Genomic DNA, 17,244 nt, shown 5'->3' on the forward strand with positions numbered 1-17,244 from the left:
TAAAGTTGAATATATATATATATATATATATATATATGTATATATGCAGTCTAATATATACACGTGTTGTGGAATGAGGACTTTACAATTGTAAAGCAAGTATGTTTTATTTCTAGCTGGGGCGCATGGGGGATATTTCCACCATATATCTGTACCTGGTGAGGCAGGTGACAGGTTTAACTACACATTGGTCCCACAAGCTCACACCTCCCTGCCTGCCCATTCCTGCCCATTCTCCATCTCTTTGCACTTCATACTATAATTAGTCTTCTCTGCTGCCTTCTGGTGGTCCTGGGCAGGGGCCTTCTTGGTGAATTAAGAGGTCTTCCTCAGGTGTTGCTTTTTGCCCTCGTCTCTGGGCAGGTGCAGTGGAGGTTTGGCTAACTCTCAGGTCAGTTTGTTCTGGCCAAAACCAAGAGCCTGCTTTTTGCTGGCTTCTTAAATAAAAGGTTCTGCTTTACTGGTTTTCTGCAATACTTGAGTCTTGCTTTCCTAGAGTTTTCACAATATATATCTTACCTTAATGGCCTCTACCTAGCAACTGTATTCTTGTGTTCTGTTACAAGTTGTTTCTACCTAACAAGTTGCATTCCTATATGGTCTGTTACAAATTGCTTCTTCTACTTTTATAAACTTGCTAAGTAAACTATATGTATTTCTGTTTCCCTGCACCCTCCTAAGTAGATTCTATGCTTCTAAAATTCTGAATTTTTGTAAACATACATGTTTTTTATATCACACACACTCATGTATAAAACAAAGTCTGCTTTCAGCCTTATGACTGAAGAGCATCCACTGCTTGTGGCTTGGCAGCCTCCCTTGTTCTGACAGTTGCTTGTATTATTCCTTTTTTTTTGTACTTGAGTGGCTTGAAACCTTGCTGGGTGGACATTTCTTCAGAGCTTTGATTCCATCAAGTCTTGTTTTGTTGAATGTTAAGCTCGTGATTTTTATTTTCCAAAGGTCACAGTGGAACATAGAGTTGCTATTAATACTACACTGAAGTTACAGCACTATTTATGCTGCTTTATGTAAGATTTTGCCAACATTCCCATTAACATATTTTTGGGAGATTTATGCTTTGGCTGTAAAAGTTCTGTACCAGATCAAACTTGAAAAACAAAAACTCTGCATTATTACTTTTTTTTTTCTTTTTTTAAACACTCTTCAGATTTTTGTAAAATTGTTACACCTTTTGAATGTTAGTGATTTTTGGTACTACCTCCCCCGCCCTGTTTCTTTCTTAAATTTTTAGAGTATATATGTTAATTTGTAACTAATCAGATGATCTGGCTCACTTAAAAGGAAAGTATGTTGGTAATTTTTCACTTCTGAAAACCTTAAAGGAAAAACTGAAGATCCAATTCTGGATCATTATTACTTGCAAGCTTAGTTTTTATTACTTTAAGAATTTTTGTTAATTTGATTCAAGACCTATGCGGAAAAATATGTAACTTTTAAGTATTTATTGAAGCATAATTATAGAAATGGTTTTACCTATGCATAATAAATGCACTATTATAGGTCTCTGACATGTTAAAAATTAAGTGATGTACTCTGTCTATATATATATATATATTTATACACACATATATAAATACTACACAAATATGAAAATTTGCTAGGTAGGGATGTAAGCCAAGCGTGTGTAAGGGAATTTATTGGTAAGTCTAGACTTGTTGAATTGTATATGGACAAACTATAATTAGTTAAGTGATGGATTAAGGAGTCTGTGTGCATGTGTAGACACCCAAGAAAACCCACAAGCAGTACCTTGTGGGTTTTCTTGAGAAAGACCAAATATGCATGTGGTGCAATCTGTTACTCATGAATTTTTGTTCAAATGCTTCTATTAGTAGACTGTATGTCATTTGGAAATAAACCAGCTTGTTCCAATTTTTCCTTTTTCTATTTATAGAGACTTAACTAATAACCGAATAGGCTGCCTGAATGCAGATATATTTAGAGGACTTGTAAACCTTATTAGATTGTAAGTATAATTTGTCTTATATAAATACACTTAAGTTTTAGCCTTGTGTAAGTTAACCTTCTTTGTTTCAAGGGGAGTAGTTTATTTAAGTGTGCTCTTGAAAGACAGCCAGTGCCGATGGTTGTGGTTTGTGACTCAGTAGCAAGCTTAAAAACAAGTGCTGGGGCCAACCCAAACCTTGCTATTCAGTGATCTGTTGGCCTTGCAGCCCTTTTCCAGTTTCTTAGAATGTGTAGCTGGGATAAAGACTAGGAGACTGCACAAAATATTTTCTTTAAAAAAATATTTCAGCCTTGTAGACTCTTTCAGTATCCATGCCTTCTACAGTGGCATTGCTGTCAGTCTATTTTGCTGGCAGTCTTGCATGTTTTGAAGTCCTTCATTTACTTTAAGAGGATAACATGTAAGATTATGAAATATTTCTTTGCCCTGGTTGTTAGTTTGTTATATACAGTGCTTACACTTATATATAGAAAGTGGTATGGATAATATTTTAAAAAAGCATTCTGATAGATTGAACATGCTTCTTAGAGCATGTTAATAGGAGGACAGCAGTTCACTGTGAACACAAAATTAATTTTACACTTCTTGAAATCTGTGCTCAACATCTGCCAGTTGATGGTTTAAATAAAAGTAAAGTCTCTGCATTTACTTTTTTTTCCAATCTTGAAATTCTTCACCTAAACCAAGAATATTAGAGAACAGTTTATTTGGACATTTTTGCTAAGCTATTGAGACCTGATTTTTATTCTTATAGTCTTGTGAACTAATTACAATGTCGTAATAGTACCTTGTAACTTTTAAACAAAGAGTTATATTGAAGAGAAGTTTTTTTTATTTCACATGTCATTTGTCTGAGGATGAGTTCAAATCCTGAACATACTTTTATTTCTCAGGAATCTTTCTGGAAATCTCTTTTCTACACTTACACAGGGAACATTTGATCATCTTGGTTCACTAAAGTCTCTGTAAGTACTTGCTGCATCTAGTCCTACATTATTCTGAAAAAACAAAGCCATTTTCTCATCTGGGCTTCCAAAGGTTTTGTTCTATATGTATCATTTATTAATTTATAGTAAATAAATAGCATTTTTCACCTTTATAGTGAAAGAACCAAATACTTCTAAGCAAGATCTTAGTCCTTGAACAGTATCGTTTTGTTACACATAGCAGTGAGTAAATATCAGCCTCATGTTCCTTTGCTCTCTCTTGGATTCATGAGTTGTAATCTTGTGTAAGAAAGACAGTAAATGAAAAAATAGTGCTGATGACCAGCTTATGCTTTTCCCTGGTAGTCATGACAGTTGGTTCACTGTTCTGGGACTTAATCAAAAATTTTGGTTTCTCAGTTTGACACTGAGTTAATTTCTTTTTTATATTTATAAAGGAGAATGTTTCTTTCCCTCCCGTCAGCCCTTTAATTGTTCATAAGGTGTTGTTCCTAATATTTTAGTTGTCTGCATAAATGCTGCTATCCAGCTACACCACAGAAATGACAAGAGAACCTGGATATAACTCATTATTATTGAAATAATGGCTGATCTGGAGGAATTCATGTGAACAAACACCAAAGAGGTTTTAAGGGAATGTTGATTTAGTGTTTGTAGTGTTCTGCCTGTGATGTGTTATCCTCTAGACAAAAAGAGAAAGAAAATGTTTTCACTAGAGGTCAAAGCCAGTGTAGACATAGCCATATGTTTTGTTACATGTTTACCTGTTTCTAAACAGATAAAATAATAATTTCTGAACAGATTAATTAATTAATCCCTTATTTTAGCTGACTTCAGCTAACATCTATAGGGGATTTAGTATGTCTTTTTACTAGAAAGTACTGAATTATATAGAGAAGGCTGAGTCAATTAAAAGCCTTATGATTCTCATGTAAAGCAGAATGAAATTGTGTGAATAGTGTTTCTGAAAAGAGAAATAGTTCAGGAGCTATTTTTATTTCAGCTGATTTTATGCTAAAGCATTTGGTCACTACATTGAAGCAATGAAGTGTCTTCTTAGGTTATGACAGTGCACATTCAAGCAATTCTTTCTTATTCTGCACTTGAAGCAGCATGAACACTTTCCATGAAAGAATTTACTAGTATTATTTTCATGTACTGGTATTAGACATTTCTCATATTTATGGAGAGGATTCCTTTTCTGAGGCAGTATGTCCTTTTGTTCTCAGAGTACTTGCAGAGGATTAGAGTAATTTCCAGTAGGTAAATGTAGGCAAATCCACTGTTAGTCTAGACTTTGCTTGTTGCCTTCCTGGTGACAGAGAGAGGCATGGCACAACTGTTAAAGTTAAGCTTTCAGACCTCAGAATTCTGCAGTTTGTCACTGTAAGTGCCTGTGTTTTGTTGCAGAGAATTTCAAACTGATTATCTTCTTTGTGATTGCAACATATTGTGGATGCATCAGTGGTTAAAGGAAAGAAACATAACTGTACGTGAGACTAAATGTGCCTATCCCAAGTCACTTCAGTCACAGGCAGTGACTGGTGTTAAAGAGGAGCTTCTCACCTGTGGTAAGCACTCCAGGCAACTGGTATTTGTTTTCTAATGCATTCCATGTTCTACTAATACTATTGAGCCGACTTTTTTGCTTTATTTCATTTCCCTAAAATTCAGCAGTTAAATGACAGCGGTAATAAATCCTTCTCAAAGGCTGATCTTGAGTTGTGATTCATTATTGCTTGCTTTTGGAAATAAATAATAAGTAAATTGATGATGGTGGATGTTAGTTTGTAAAAACAAAGGATAAATAACTCTCTCGATAAACTCCTCTTTCCTGCTTATCTGTGTTTTTCAGAGATCTTTACCTAAACATCCCAAGAGGAATCAGAAACTGATAATTTCTTTCCTAGGTCTATGTGATTTCAGATATGTCAATTATCTTAACCCCAAATTTCTGAAGAGAATCTTAATTTTATGGGCTGCTTTCCTGCATGGTGATTCTATTCTTGATTAGCCTTCTTTTTGTGACAAAACCATGACCAACTGCGTAACTTCCTTTTTTATATTGGAATTATTCCAACTGTAAAAATAAAAACTTGTATGTTACTGTGATTTTGAAGTCCAAGTGAAAAACTGGGAAGAACTAAAATGCATAATTACGTTTTTCCTTCAAATTTGTATTTTCCACTCTTTTAAAAATGGGCTAGCAAAAGAGCCTTGAAATATATTACATTAAAGGAATCGACATGCTGAAAAAGAATATGATGATAATTTGTATTTTGCAACATCTAATGCAATAAATGTATTTTTATATGCCTCTCATCAGATGCAACTTTATATTGACATACACTAAATGAGTATCAATTATTTATATCTTTCTCCTCTTTTGAAAATTAGGTCTATAACATTCTTGCTGTTAATTGTGGTTTTATGTCTTGAATCCTAGAACCGCCGCTTGAATTACCATCTTTCTATATGACTCCATCTCATCGTCAGGTGGTCTTTGAAGGAGACAGTCTACCCTTCCAATGTATGGCTTCATATATTGATCAAGACATGCAAGTCTTGTGGTATCAGGATGGGAAGATAGTGGAAACTGATGAGTCCCAGGGTATTTTTGTTGAAAAAAACATGATTCATAACTGCTCATTGATTGCAAGGTGAATCCATAGTGAGAAAATTTATTTTCTGCTTTTTGCTTTCTGCTCTAATTTAGTGACTATTACCATAACCAGTAAGGCCCTCTCATATCATCACTGAATGAACATGTTCACAGAAACATCCCTAGTAGGGAAGTAATCTTCACACATCTCCTGTTAACAATAAGGTTGGAGGAGGGAGGTCTAGAGATTTGGTAGGTCAAACCTGCATGCTTCAAATAGGATTAGCTAGAGGAAGTTGCAGTTGAGTTTTAATTTCCTGCAAGTTTCACCCAATGCATTAATTTAAAATATGTTTGTGGTAGGATACGTTTGTTTTCATGGAATGTTAAAATTACGAAAATGTTGGAAACAAGGCATTTAACTGAATTGCTCATGGATCCTTTACTCTTCCTTTTGAGCACACCACAGTTGTTAATATTGTTCTCCAGCAGAGATCTATAAGTGTAATTTATTCTGCCTGCAGCAGATTGTTGCCTTATTCAGCATCTACTGAGTGGTTATATATCCTGTAATTGTATTAGTAAATTAGAGCGTCAATGTTTATAGCAAATTATGCATTTGGGAGTTTATTTTAGTTTGGCCTTTCTAAACAGCTAAAAACTTTGTCTTGAATAGCAATGATAACAAGGAATTTGGACTTCTCCTCTCTTCTCTATGAAGTCTGAGGACTTTTCCTGTTTTTTGTTTCCTACCTTGACAAAACTAAAAGCCCAAAGCATAGTAAATACTTCTCTGTTAATTACAGTACTTTGAGATGTAAATAGCTCTGGTTTTCTAAGATCACTCACAGCTTGATTTTTCTTCCATTGTCTTTCTGTACTTAATTCATCTTTTGGTAACGGCTTATATAAATGTTATTGCAAGACTGTTTTGATTTATTCTTTTATTTTATATTTCCAGTGCACTGACAATCTCAAACATTCAGGCTGGCTCCACAGGGAACTGGGGTTGTCATGTACAAACCCGACGTGGGAATAACACAAGGACAGTAGACATTGTGGTGTTAGAAAGTTCTGCACAGTACTGCCCTCCAGAGAGGGTTGTGAACAATAAAGGGGATTTCAGGTTAGTAACCTCAGGTTTTTTTTCAGAGTAATAAAAAAGTCCCTTTAATTTCTCTTCTAAGATCTTATGCATTAGAGGCGCCTATGTGGATGTTTGCTTGTAAATGGTGTGTAATAGATTTTTATCTGTTCTAAATTACTGTGTGTTGACAGAAGTGCAAGAAATTATACTATGAAATGTTAAGCTCTGAGCCTGGTAACATGTCCTTGAAAGATACTGAAACTAACCCATGATACTTGAAATATATAAATGAAATTATTTAAATAGTTAAAGTTCTGTAGATTGCCAATAAGATTGAGTTAGACGACATACTGACAGGGGGATTTCTGCCCGGTTATCATTCTCTTTTTAAAAGCCTTCTGCTCCTATATGACAAAATATGCAACTACTGAAGAAATATGCAACATAGTTTGAATCCTTTTCCCCCACTGTGAATATTGGAGTAAACAATAAGAACGGTGCTGCTTTCTTTTAATGATTGTTGGGACTGTAGTGGTAGCTGTGATATTCCATTGTGTTGAATGTTGCAGAGTATTTTATCTTTTTTTCTTACCTCTTCACCTGTTTTCCCTTTTCTGATCTTTATGCTGCTGGTCACTCTAACAACACGTTACTCCTGGACGTGCCAGCTGTAACAGATAGCTTCTGTATAGATTCTCTATATGTAAGGTAATTCCCTTTATGACTACTCTGTGTTTTACCTCCCTGCAGTACTTCCTACTGAGAATTAGTGTCTGCAATAGCATTGTGTTCACTATGGTGCATAGGATTTCTTAATGTTGTATAAACTGCTTTTATCCACCCATTTCACTTTTCTTATGCTGCTTGGCTGTGTTGATCTTCTGCTTGGTCTTTTGTTTACAGTTGGAAACTTTCCCTTTCCCTCTGTGCATTAGAGTTTGAGTCATGCTCTTTGTATATAGCTGATCTAAGACCATGTATTTTTTTATATTAAGAAATGGAAAGTAAGTTCAACAGGGATATTTTTTTGGGGGGGAGGGAAAAACAAGCTTTTAACTGAAGAAGACCTCCAGTTGTAGCAAAAATTCACTTAAAGTCCTGTCTGAGAGCATTATTTCCAAGCTGATCTCTTTTATGTTCATCACTTGGACAATTTGAGAAAGGTTGAGTAAGAGGAACTATTAGTAAGGGAATTAGTGTTAAGATCACTGGCTGCACGGAGGCAATTTAGAATTACTGAAGAAGTTCACTTCCATGTTGTAAGGAATTACTTATATAAGTAACTTTGTGCATGTTCTCTTTTTACACTGTGGCGGTTTCAACTGCAGAGATAAGCATTACATTAGAAAAGGAGAACTTCCTTCCTGCATTAGATAAAAGGCGAAGAAAGTCAAAAAGACACAGGTTGTATTCATCAAAGAACACATCTATTTAAATTACTTATGCATTTTTTTTATGATACAAGTGTGAATTGTTCTTCTTTGATTTGCCATTAGAGGTGAAAACAGATGGTAAAGGCTTATTTCAAAGTGTTTTCCATTAAATTAACCTGTGCTGTTCAGTGACTGTTCAGTGTAATAGGATTTACCCCCTCTGGAATTCAGTAGAAAGAAATAAGCTTTCAGGAAATGTTGAGCTTATCAAAAAGTTCACTATGTCTGGGTTTACTATAAAAGACTTCTTCTTGTAGCTAGGGTAGAGTAATAATAAAGAGTAATTTTTCACCTTTGAGAGCATATGGAAATAAGGCTTTGACTAGTGAGAAAATGGTTCTGAGCAGATGGCTGTAAATGATCCTAGGTGTATTTGATTTTATAGGTTTTTTTAGTTGGAACTGGTTAGTCATTTTAGCTTGGATGGTGTTTCAAAACTGGCATCTAGATTTTTATCCCTGCAGAGATGGGATAGGAAAGAGCAGGAAAGGAGGGTGTTTGTCTTCAGTGCCTTTGGCTCAGTATTAGTTCAGCATAGTTTGCAAAGGTTAGGCAAAAACTTCATCCTGGAATATGTTTTCTTTAACTTAAATAGTCGAAGTCTTACTCAGATAAACTCCCTGAGTATTTTACTATCAATGATTAAATTGAAAATACAGTTTGCATGTTAAAATACTTCCACTTCAGTAAATCCTTTAAGTGTTGTTCTTAGCATAATTTTATGCTGGTAGTTGATAGAATTCTTTATTAAAGATAAGAATTACATTTTTGAAAAGTGTTACTCATTGGCCGTAATGTATTTTAAAACCGTAATTATCATGCTGAATTTAGAGGTTTACTAAGATGTAATAAAAAGAGACTGGACTATCTGTAAACTAATGAAATTATGATATAAAAACTCATTGTAACTTTGTAACTGAAAGTTACTGTTCATTTAAAGAAATGAGTGCTTTCAAAACAGAAATAATATGAATGAAAGAAAGGATTCTTTTATAATGTCATGGTCTGCCTTTTTTTTCCCCCTGAAATGAAATTAAAGTGCTTAAATGTAAATGAACCATCTTTCCCCCCACAGCTGTCTACACTCATGTATATGTGGTAAATTTTGAGCACCTAATTATACAGAGTAATGAAATAAGAGTGTTAATACAGCCCAGATTTGCACTTCTGCTAGCAGTTGGGTGAACTGTGAAAGATACTCAAGCTTAGACTCACAAGAAATTAAGAATACAAACTTACATAGCCTTTGTTTGCATGGTAAGAATTTTGTGACACCTTTTGAGCTCTGCTGGAAGGATGTCCTCCTTTCTTTGATGGAAACTGGAGAGTGCCTCTTTAGCTTATGTCATACAGGTATTGGGAAGATACAGTTCATGACTGAGAATAGTACAGCTTAACATTCATTTAGCAAAACTAGGGAATAAGGGAAATGTAGTTAAAACCAAAATCAGTTATTAGTTCCCCTCTCCATTCACCACTGGGCTGCAAAGAAACTTGTACCATGCAAGGGGTTTTGTGCATGCAAGAGTAAAGAGGCTAAGAGATGCTGCTGTTTGAAAGTGTTTCTCTCTATGGTGCTGTGCATTTGTATTGTTTTGTGATGTGAGTTTATGGCACAGAGCTGTTGAGTTTTAAATTGTCCTTTTTATGTCTGGTTTAGTAGAAAGCTTTCTAAATCATTATACAAATAATACATTAGTCTTAAAAGTAAAATGTTTCTGTACATATCTAAATTTGTTCTAAAGGTAGTGTAGACTATAAGACTATCTGGCATTGCTTGTATTCTTTTGAGATCATGGCAAAAGATGATAAAATGCTGTGTAGGGACATGAATGCAAAGTAAACTCAGAGAGAATGAAAGGACAATAATGAAAGAGAGGGGTAATAAAAATAGGGAAAGTGGAGATAAGAAGAGGGAGGAAAGGCAAATAACCTTGTGATAATCAAATAACCTTTGAAGTAGTGTTCTCACTTTTTTTCTGTTTGATGACTGTAGAAGCTCTAGAAGATACATGTATAGCTTAGAAATATTACTTGTTTAAAAGCATAGTAATTAAAGCTCTCCTGAAAAACCTGTTCTACATTTGAGTTCTAGTCTGAGAAATTAGAGAGAAACTGTTTTGTCTTTTTCTACTTCTTTAGCACTAGATGTGAATAGTGAGAAAAGGAACAGCATGTGCCATATTTCAGTTAAAATATTTGTCTTGGAGGTTGTGTCGAAAAACCTCTGTCAGGACCACAGAATTTTAATTATTCCAAGGCCATGTGGCACTCACTCTGTAAGGTGATACATTCAGTGAAAACTGAGCTGACCACACTTCTACTGAAAATGCTTTGGGAAAATACAACTTCCAGAAAGCTTTAAAGACAGAGACAAATACCCCTTTCAAAGTGGCATCTCTGTAGAAACTTAATATAAAAATTTCAGCATTGATAAATGGTTTTGGAAATTATGTTTTGGTACTCCAGTGGCAGTGTTTCTGGAAACCTGAATTTGCATTCTAGAAGTGGAGGTTTGAGTGTATTATGTATGGTATTTGTGGGCCTGCATGCCTTGTAACAGCTGTGCCAGCTGATTTATTAGTTGTCCTCATCTGCCTGTTTTCTTTTTGACTCGGTTCTCTGAAGGCCTATTATAGATACATAAAAATTGGGAGCACAGAAGTATTTCATCTTTGTACTTGCTTTTCTAGTCTGTGTTGAATCAGAGCTTATTTCAATTTGTTGCTACTGACATTTCAGAGACTTGGATAAGTGTACGTGTATTGTATCCTGCTGTCCCTCCCTCCCTTCCCAGCAGATGCATAACTTGCTCTCTCCATGAGCAGAGTTGGCCAGACATGATCCAGTCTGATATTTTGGTAGCTTGCTGAGGTGCATGTAACGTTGCACTAAGGTTACTACTGGAATTGTGGCAATTCACAACAATACTGTTGAAATTTTTTCTGAGGAAGATTTTTGTCCTTTCTTTTTCTTTCTTTGCAGTTTAAAAGATGTTAAAATTCTTTTGCTACCATTGCAGAATATATATGTGTTCTTTTAATTAATTTACATTCTCTGAAATGCCTCAATATGATTCCAGGCATTTAAAATCTGTGCTAATTATTTTAGAAATCTTTTCCTCTTTCTTTTAACTACCTCCATTGTCACCAAATCTGGTGTAAGTTTTCCTTTCCGGTATTGGTTGATGGTGACATTTCCCTTAATTACTTCAAGTGGCTACTGAGGTTCTGAGTGTGTGTGAATGAATATTTGCTGGGCTGGATGAAGCTGTGCTGGATATCTAAATAATCTTCTGTCTCTTCTAGTATTCAAATACTCTAGTAATGGCCATTATAACAATCTCCATTTCTTAATGAAATTGTCACTACAATGTGGAGAGCTGATCATTAGTGTAATGTCAAAGCTGTTACAAAAGGTAGTTAAATTTAAGTCCTTGTTTCCTAGTTCAGTTTGTTATATTTATCATCTAGTCTTTTGCATTACTTTTCTTACTGACTGAGAATTCTTTTATGATTGTTGCAGTGACCTATGTAATACTGGGATGCCACCAGCAACTATCTTTTTGCTACTTCTTGCCCAAACTTAGTTCAGGCCATTTTGACTATTATTTAAGTGTCTCTCTTCCATTACTGAACATGTTACAATTGTTCTGTTGGAATTAATTAGGAATAAATGGGAATTTAAAATAGAGAAGACTTCTAGTATACCCTAAAAGGTTCATATCTTCTATCGCTTAATATAATTGAGAAGTGTAGTTTTTTGCCTTTGTCCATCCCTGGAGCTAATTATCTTTTCTCAGAAAGAAGAACTGTGATAAATTCTAGCATCTTCAGTAAGAGGAGTTATTTAACTGATGAATAAGAAAGGAAGATGGTGCTGAATTCTTCAGTTTCTTTGTGTTGGCAAGATAACTTAAGTTTTCAATTTCCTGGAAATGGAACATCCTTCAAGGTGTTTACTTCATCTTCCTGCAAACAGCAATTTTTTTTTTTTTCAAATATCAATATGTTCTTAGCATTTCTTAATTTAGATGATAGTGCATAAACAGCCATTTACTACAATGCAGTCCAGATATAAAAGCGAACTTTAAAATCACAGTGTAATACACCAAATTTTTTTTTGTTTGACCAGTTTCAATTTTTGGACTCAACTGCTTTGTACAAGGCCCTTTGAAATACTTAAAATTTAGAAAAGCTATGTTAGCTCTAAAGACTCTTAAAGGAGCTTGACATAATGAGACTACAGAAAGCCTGGGATGAATCAGCAAAGCTCACATGCTCTCAGTTTTAGTTAGACCTTACATGTTGGTTTGTTAAATTTGAGATACTGAGCATTCTGCAGTTTAGGTATGTATTCTATTTTACTTCTAAAATTTAAGAATTAGTGCTCTGAATGATAAAATAGCACTTATGCATATAAGCTTGTGCATATAACAGGGTAGAGAGCCAGAAGCAGGGGCAGCCAGACTGGCTGCCATTCCTTGTCCTTGTCCCTTCTGTCTGCTCAGCATTGCATCTTAATTCAGGCCATGGTTTTCTTCTTTCTTCTATTCTTACTTTTTTCCTTGGATCAGTTCTGCTCTAATGAGTGATCAGTGTATTACGGATGTATTGCAATTTATTTTCTAGGGGTTTTGTTGTTATCTGTGTTTGTTTGTACAGATAAAATATGCAGTAAAATTGGAGGAGGAAGTGGAGAGAATGTTAGGATTTTTCTTAAGAATGGCATAGTTTCACGCACCTTGAGTGAAAGAAATTCTTTTTTGGTTTCTTGACATTAAGAGCAAATTTTTTCCAATTAAATTCTCTTTGGTATTTTGTTTGCAAAACTGATCAGAGTGGTTGTACTACTACTAGTAGTGTTTCTTGAATACTGCAAATGTAATCTTCTGTTCATATCTGCAGTTTGGTATGAATATGAATGCAGTTGTTTGAAAGTTGTATTGATGCATGTGTAGAGGACAAGTAGAAAGCAACCATCAATTTGCCTTTATAGTGTTAACAGGGAATTTTTCATGAACTAAGCAAGGTTTTTTATCAAAAAATCGTATACTATTTTTTAGTTGTTTTATAAGCATCTTCTCTCCACCTGAAACCTCATGAAGAATTCAAAAAAGCAGGCTAGCATTAGAACTCATTTTGTTATTAGACAGAAATATGAACAGCTTGAAAATGCTGAAGATGAGCCAAGGTGGCCCTTTAAATAGTTTAGAGATGCTTAGTTTTGAGTGTCTCTTTATTTCATGTTGTAGTGCTTAATCCTCTTATTTGCTTGTCATGTAAATTTGTCTAAATGTGAGGGGTTTTTTTTTCCTTTTGACTCCCCAGGTGGCCCAGAACATTGGCAGGCATCACAGCATACCTGCTGTGTACACGTTATTCTGCTGGCAGTGGGATATATCCTGGCAACTCACAAGATGAGAGAAGAGCCTGGCGCAGATGCGACAGGGGAGGGTACTGGGCAGACGAGGACTACTCCAGGTGCCAGTATGCAAATGATGTGACTCGAGTTCTTTATATGTTCAATCAGGTAATTTGTGCATTTCTGTAAAACTGAATTATGAAAATCTAATTAATGAAAATAAAAACTCAAAAGACCCTTTATCTTCTCCAAGCTGGAACTACTAGTTGTCTAGATGGGTTATGATGGACACATGCCTCTGAGTACAATACTGAAACTTGTAGGTTTAGGTTAAAAGCTTGGTTTAGTATCTGTTTTGAGTGCCCCTAGTTTGAAAGTGCAAGTAAGATTTTATTCTTTGTACTTATCTAAAGCATAAGAGAATGGCTTGTCATGATTATTTTTGTCAGCTGGATGTCCTGTTCTGCCCACATGCTGCAAAGTAACAAGGCAGGCTTAATCTGTAATGAGAACAGCTCTTTTCATTATAGTGATAGAGAGTAGTCAAACTCTGCTCTGCCTTTGTTGCTGTAAACCTTTGGTAGATTCAACGTGATTGATAAGGGTTAAATAGTGAACGTAGTGAGTATTAACCAGGCTACTTTATCTGGTAGCACTTACCAGAAACCAAGAGAGCATTCTAGAATTTAAATTTTTCAGCTACAAGTTCCTTTTGAGGTTTATGTAATTAATGCACACTTCCACAAATGCTGTTCTGCAGCGATGTACCCATCCTTGTCTGTATAGGTCCTCTGTTGGAATTAATTCCATAAAGCTATGAACTTCTGGTTTGAGCTTGTTTTCCACTTGTGCAGTCAGATCACTAGTATGGATGCAACAGGTGAACCCAAGGAAATATGAGATTGTTTTTGGTGAGGTGTTTTGGAGTTGTTTGTTTTTTTATTAATAATACTTGGTCACTAGATGATGATGTTGGTAGCACCACTTAGGTTTAACATGGGGCCGTGGTGCTTGTCTGAGCCCAGGGTAGGATTTCTACATGTTGTATGGGTTTGGAATGTTCCCGTTCTTCTCACATTCTTTTAGGGAAAACTTCACACTACCTATCTGAAGCACCTCAGCCCCCAAACAGGACAATCAGACCTAAACTGGTATTTTCACCTTTGGGATGCCTTAGATTTATACACACAGTGAGATCTTGGTGTCCACTTGATTGGGCTAACTCCAGTTTGAGGCAAAAGATTTGTACTGCCTATTGTTTAAGATGGGCTGACTTGCTCCCTCTGTGTTCAGGTACTTAATGATGCTGACACAGCTTTTTCTTCTCCTTCTCTGGTTCCCTGACGACCCCTGAGCGCTGGCCAACAAGGATGGCAGGGGTGAGAAGGGAAAACAAAAAAGGGAATGCCTGTTCCGGCCCCAAAAAACTTAGAGGTTGACATAACTCTTCTGCTTTATATGCACTAGAGGTGCATGCCATGGCTTGGTCACATGAAACAGGTTTGAGGGCTCAAATGTTCTTTCTTTTTGACTGGTTAACAGGGGAGAGATGATCACTTTGTCCTTTTATGGGACACAGAAAGGTTAGGTGTTAGTTTAAATAGAGTTTCAATGCTGCTGGTTTGCTTTTTTCTCACCTGGGAATTCACATTTTTCTGCAAGGTCTGTGACAACTCAATGCCATTCCTGCCCATTTACCATAGCCCAGATGCTCAAGAGCCTAGATAACTTAAGATTGTTATAACTGCTTTTGGTTAGCCAACATTTTTCAGGTTGTGGAAAAATGTTTCCAGCTTTGTGTTAGGAAGTTTAAAATGTGAGCATCAGACTGGAATCTTCAGAAAAGCAGAAGAATAATTTTCATGTGTGAAGTAGATAACCTCTTATCTACTGAAAAATAAACGTACACAGGTATTCTATGTTGAATTTTTTTTAAAGGGAGAAGAAGAATGTTTTGGGTTTGGGAGTTCTTTTTTCTTATGGAAGTTGCCTTCTTTTTATGTGTGGTAGGCCTGGAATTTTAGCAATATTGTGCAAGAAGTTTCTTGTCTCTTAGACTAATGTTAAATGTAATCATATTGCAAGCGTGTTTATAGCCTTTGAAGAAAGGTAGTTGAGCTGTTTTGAACATCAAAACTTTGCCAAACATCTTAAATCAAGTAAAGGTTCACATGTAAAATAAAATGAAACCTTTATAACATTCTACAAGAGCATTCAGATTCTGCTGTTCTTGTTTGTGTATTGAACAAGTACAGTTTTAGGTGACAAGAAATTTATGATTAAAGAAAAAGTTCAAAGAAACCATAAAGAGTGTCTGAATTTAAAAGTTGACTTTGTTCAGTAAGTGTTATGACTTTGAACTTTATTTGCACTTTAAATGCATAACTTTTAGCATATTGACAAAAAATTAACTACCATTACTCACATTGAAATTTATGTACAAGTGCTACGAGTGGCAAGGACAAATATATAGTTGTGCTTAGGTGGCACTTTTCAAATTCAGTTGGGCAGACTTGATATCTCCGCATCAAAAACCAGAGGGAGAGCCTCTGTAGGTTGGATTATCATGGATAAACAGAATCTGAACATGAGCTGATAACATTAGTACAGCTTTCCAGTGTACTGTTTAAAATTTCCCATTTTTGGTTCCTGCTGGCTCAGGCATGTGGATGTTGTGTTTTATTTAGTGAAGAATTTTCCAGCATGGGGTTTATTTCAGGAGTGAAATCATGACCTTTGTCATAGTGAGATCTGTCTTGGTTTTTTTGTGTGTGTATGCCATTCCAAATGCTTCCTCTAATTACAGAATTGAGAGTAAATGCTGTGGCAGTGGTGTGTTTGAATTGGTTTTGGCTTCTCTTGCTATAAAAATGCTATATTTAAAGGGCTTTGTGTTGTCATGCCTTGGCTTTGGTGAAAATGAAAATAAACAGTTGACAATACTGTTTTGGGGGATTTTTCTCCTTTTTTTTTTGTTGTAATACCTCTCTCCCTTCTAGGACAACAGCACAAAACGCAGTTGCTGGCTGCCAGTACAAACAGTAGTTCTCTGGCTTGTAGGAAATGTTTTTGCTTACAGATAAGGTGGTGGTCCTTAGCTACTCAAAACACTGTGATCCCTCTAGGAATTGCTCTCCTCTTTGGATCAGTGCTTACTTATTAATTGGTGAAGTGTTGTCTCTATCTTGTTCTTTTTCAAATGCTCATGTTTGTTCTCTACTTAGATGCCGCTCAACCTCACTAATGCAGTGGCAACAGCAAGACAGCTCTTGGCTTACACAGTTGAAGCAGCAAATTTTTCTGATAAAATGGATGTTATTTTTGTGGCTGAAATGATAGAGAAATTTGGAAGATTTGCTGAAAAATATAAAGAGGTAACTGGATAATTTGCCATCACTTTAAAGATAACTAAAGTGTTTGTGCTTAAGTATTCTGAGCAGTGAAATCTTCCCAACACTAGATGCAGGCACTGAGTTAGTGGATTGTCAGATTCTATTCCATGTTTTTGTTTGTTTAGTAGGTCCCTGAAGTTGCTGACCCATGGTCACAGACTTTGCATTCGCGCTGAGATGATCCAGCATTCACTGGACCTGTAATGTGAGTAACACCTCTGGTCAGCACTGGAGCAGGGAGATAGGTACAGTAAGTCTGTTTTTATTTAATATGGAGTGGGTCACACAGGTTTTCATTGGTATGTTCTTATCTAAAAACACAAATAATGAAAGCCTCAGAGATCCTCTCAATAATGAATAAAACAAGACTTATCTTCTCCCCTTCCACTGTGATAGACTGTCTTTATTCAATATTGAGCCATATCT

General features: G+C 35.7%; 1 protein-coding gene across 2 annotated transcripts in view; it reads left to right on the top strand.

The window, feature by feature from the left end:
• Window positions 1-17,244, top strand: part of ADGRA3 (adhesion G protein-coupled receptor A3) — a 54,895-nt gene that overhangs the window by 22,293 nt on the left and 15,358 nt on the right. Inside the window, exons 4-10 of one of the 2 annotated variants that reach the window (XM_059845079.1) lie at window positions 1,919-1,990; window positions 2,887-2,958; window positions 4,351-4,511; window positions 5,387-5,600; window positions 6,504-6,668; window positions 13,393-13,594; window positions 16,651-16,800. In XM_059845079.1, coding sequence (XP_059701062.1) covers window positions 1,919-1,990; window positions 2,887-2,958; window positions 4,351-4,511; window positions 5,387-5,600; window positions 6,504-6,668; window positions 13,393-13,594; window positions 16,651-16,800 — 1,036 coding nt within the window. Of the gene's footprint in view, window positions 1-1,918; window positions 1,991-2,886; window positions 2,959-4,350; window positions 4,512-5,386; window positions 5,601-6,503; window positions 6,669-13,392; window positions 13,595-16,650; window positions 16,801-17,244 lie in introns of those variants that run through there. The other variant, XM_059845080.1, reaches the window with a different exon arrangement.

Source organism: Haemorhous mexicanus, chromosome 4 (genome assembly GCF_027477595.1).
Source record: "Haemorhous mexicanus isolate bHaeMex1 chromosome 4, bHaeMex1.pri, whole genome shotgun sequence".
Lineage (NCBI taxonomy): Eukaryota > Metazoa > Chordata > Aves > Passeriformes > Fringillidae > Haemorhous > Haemorhous mexicanus.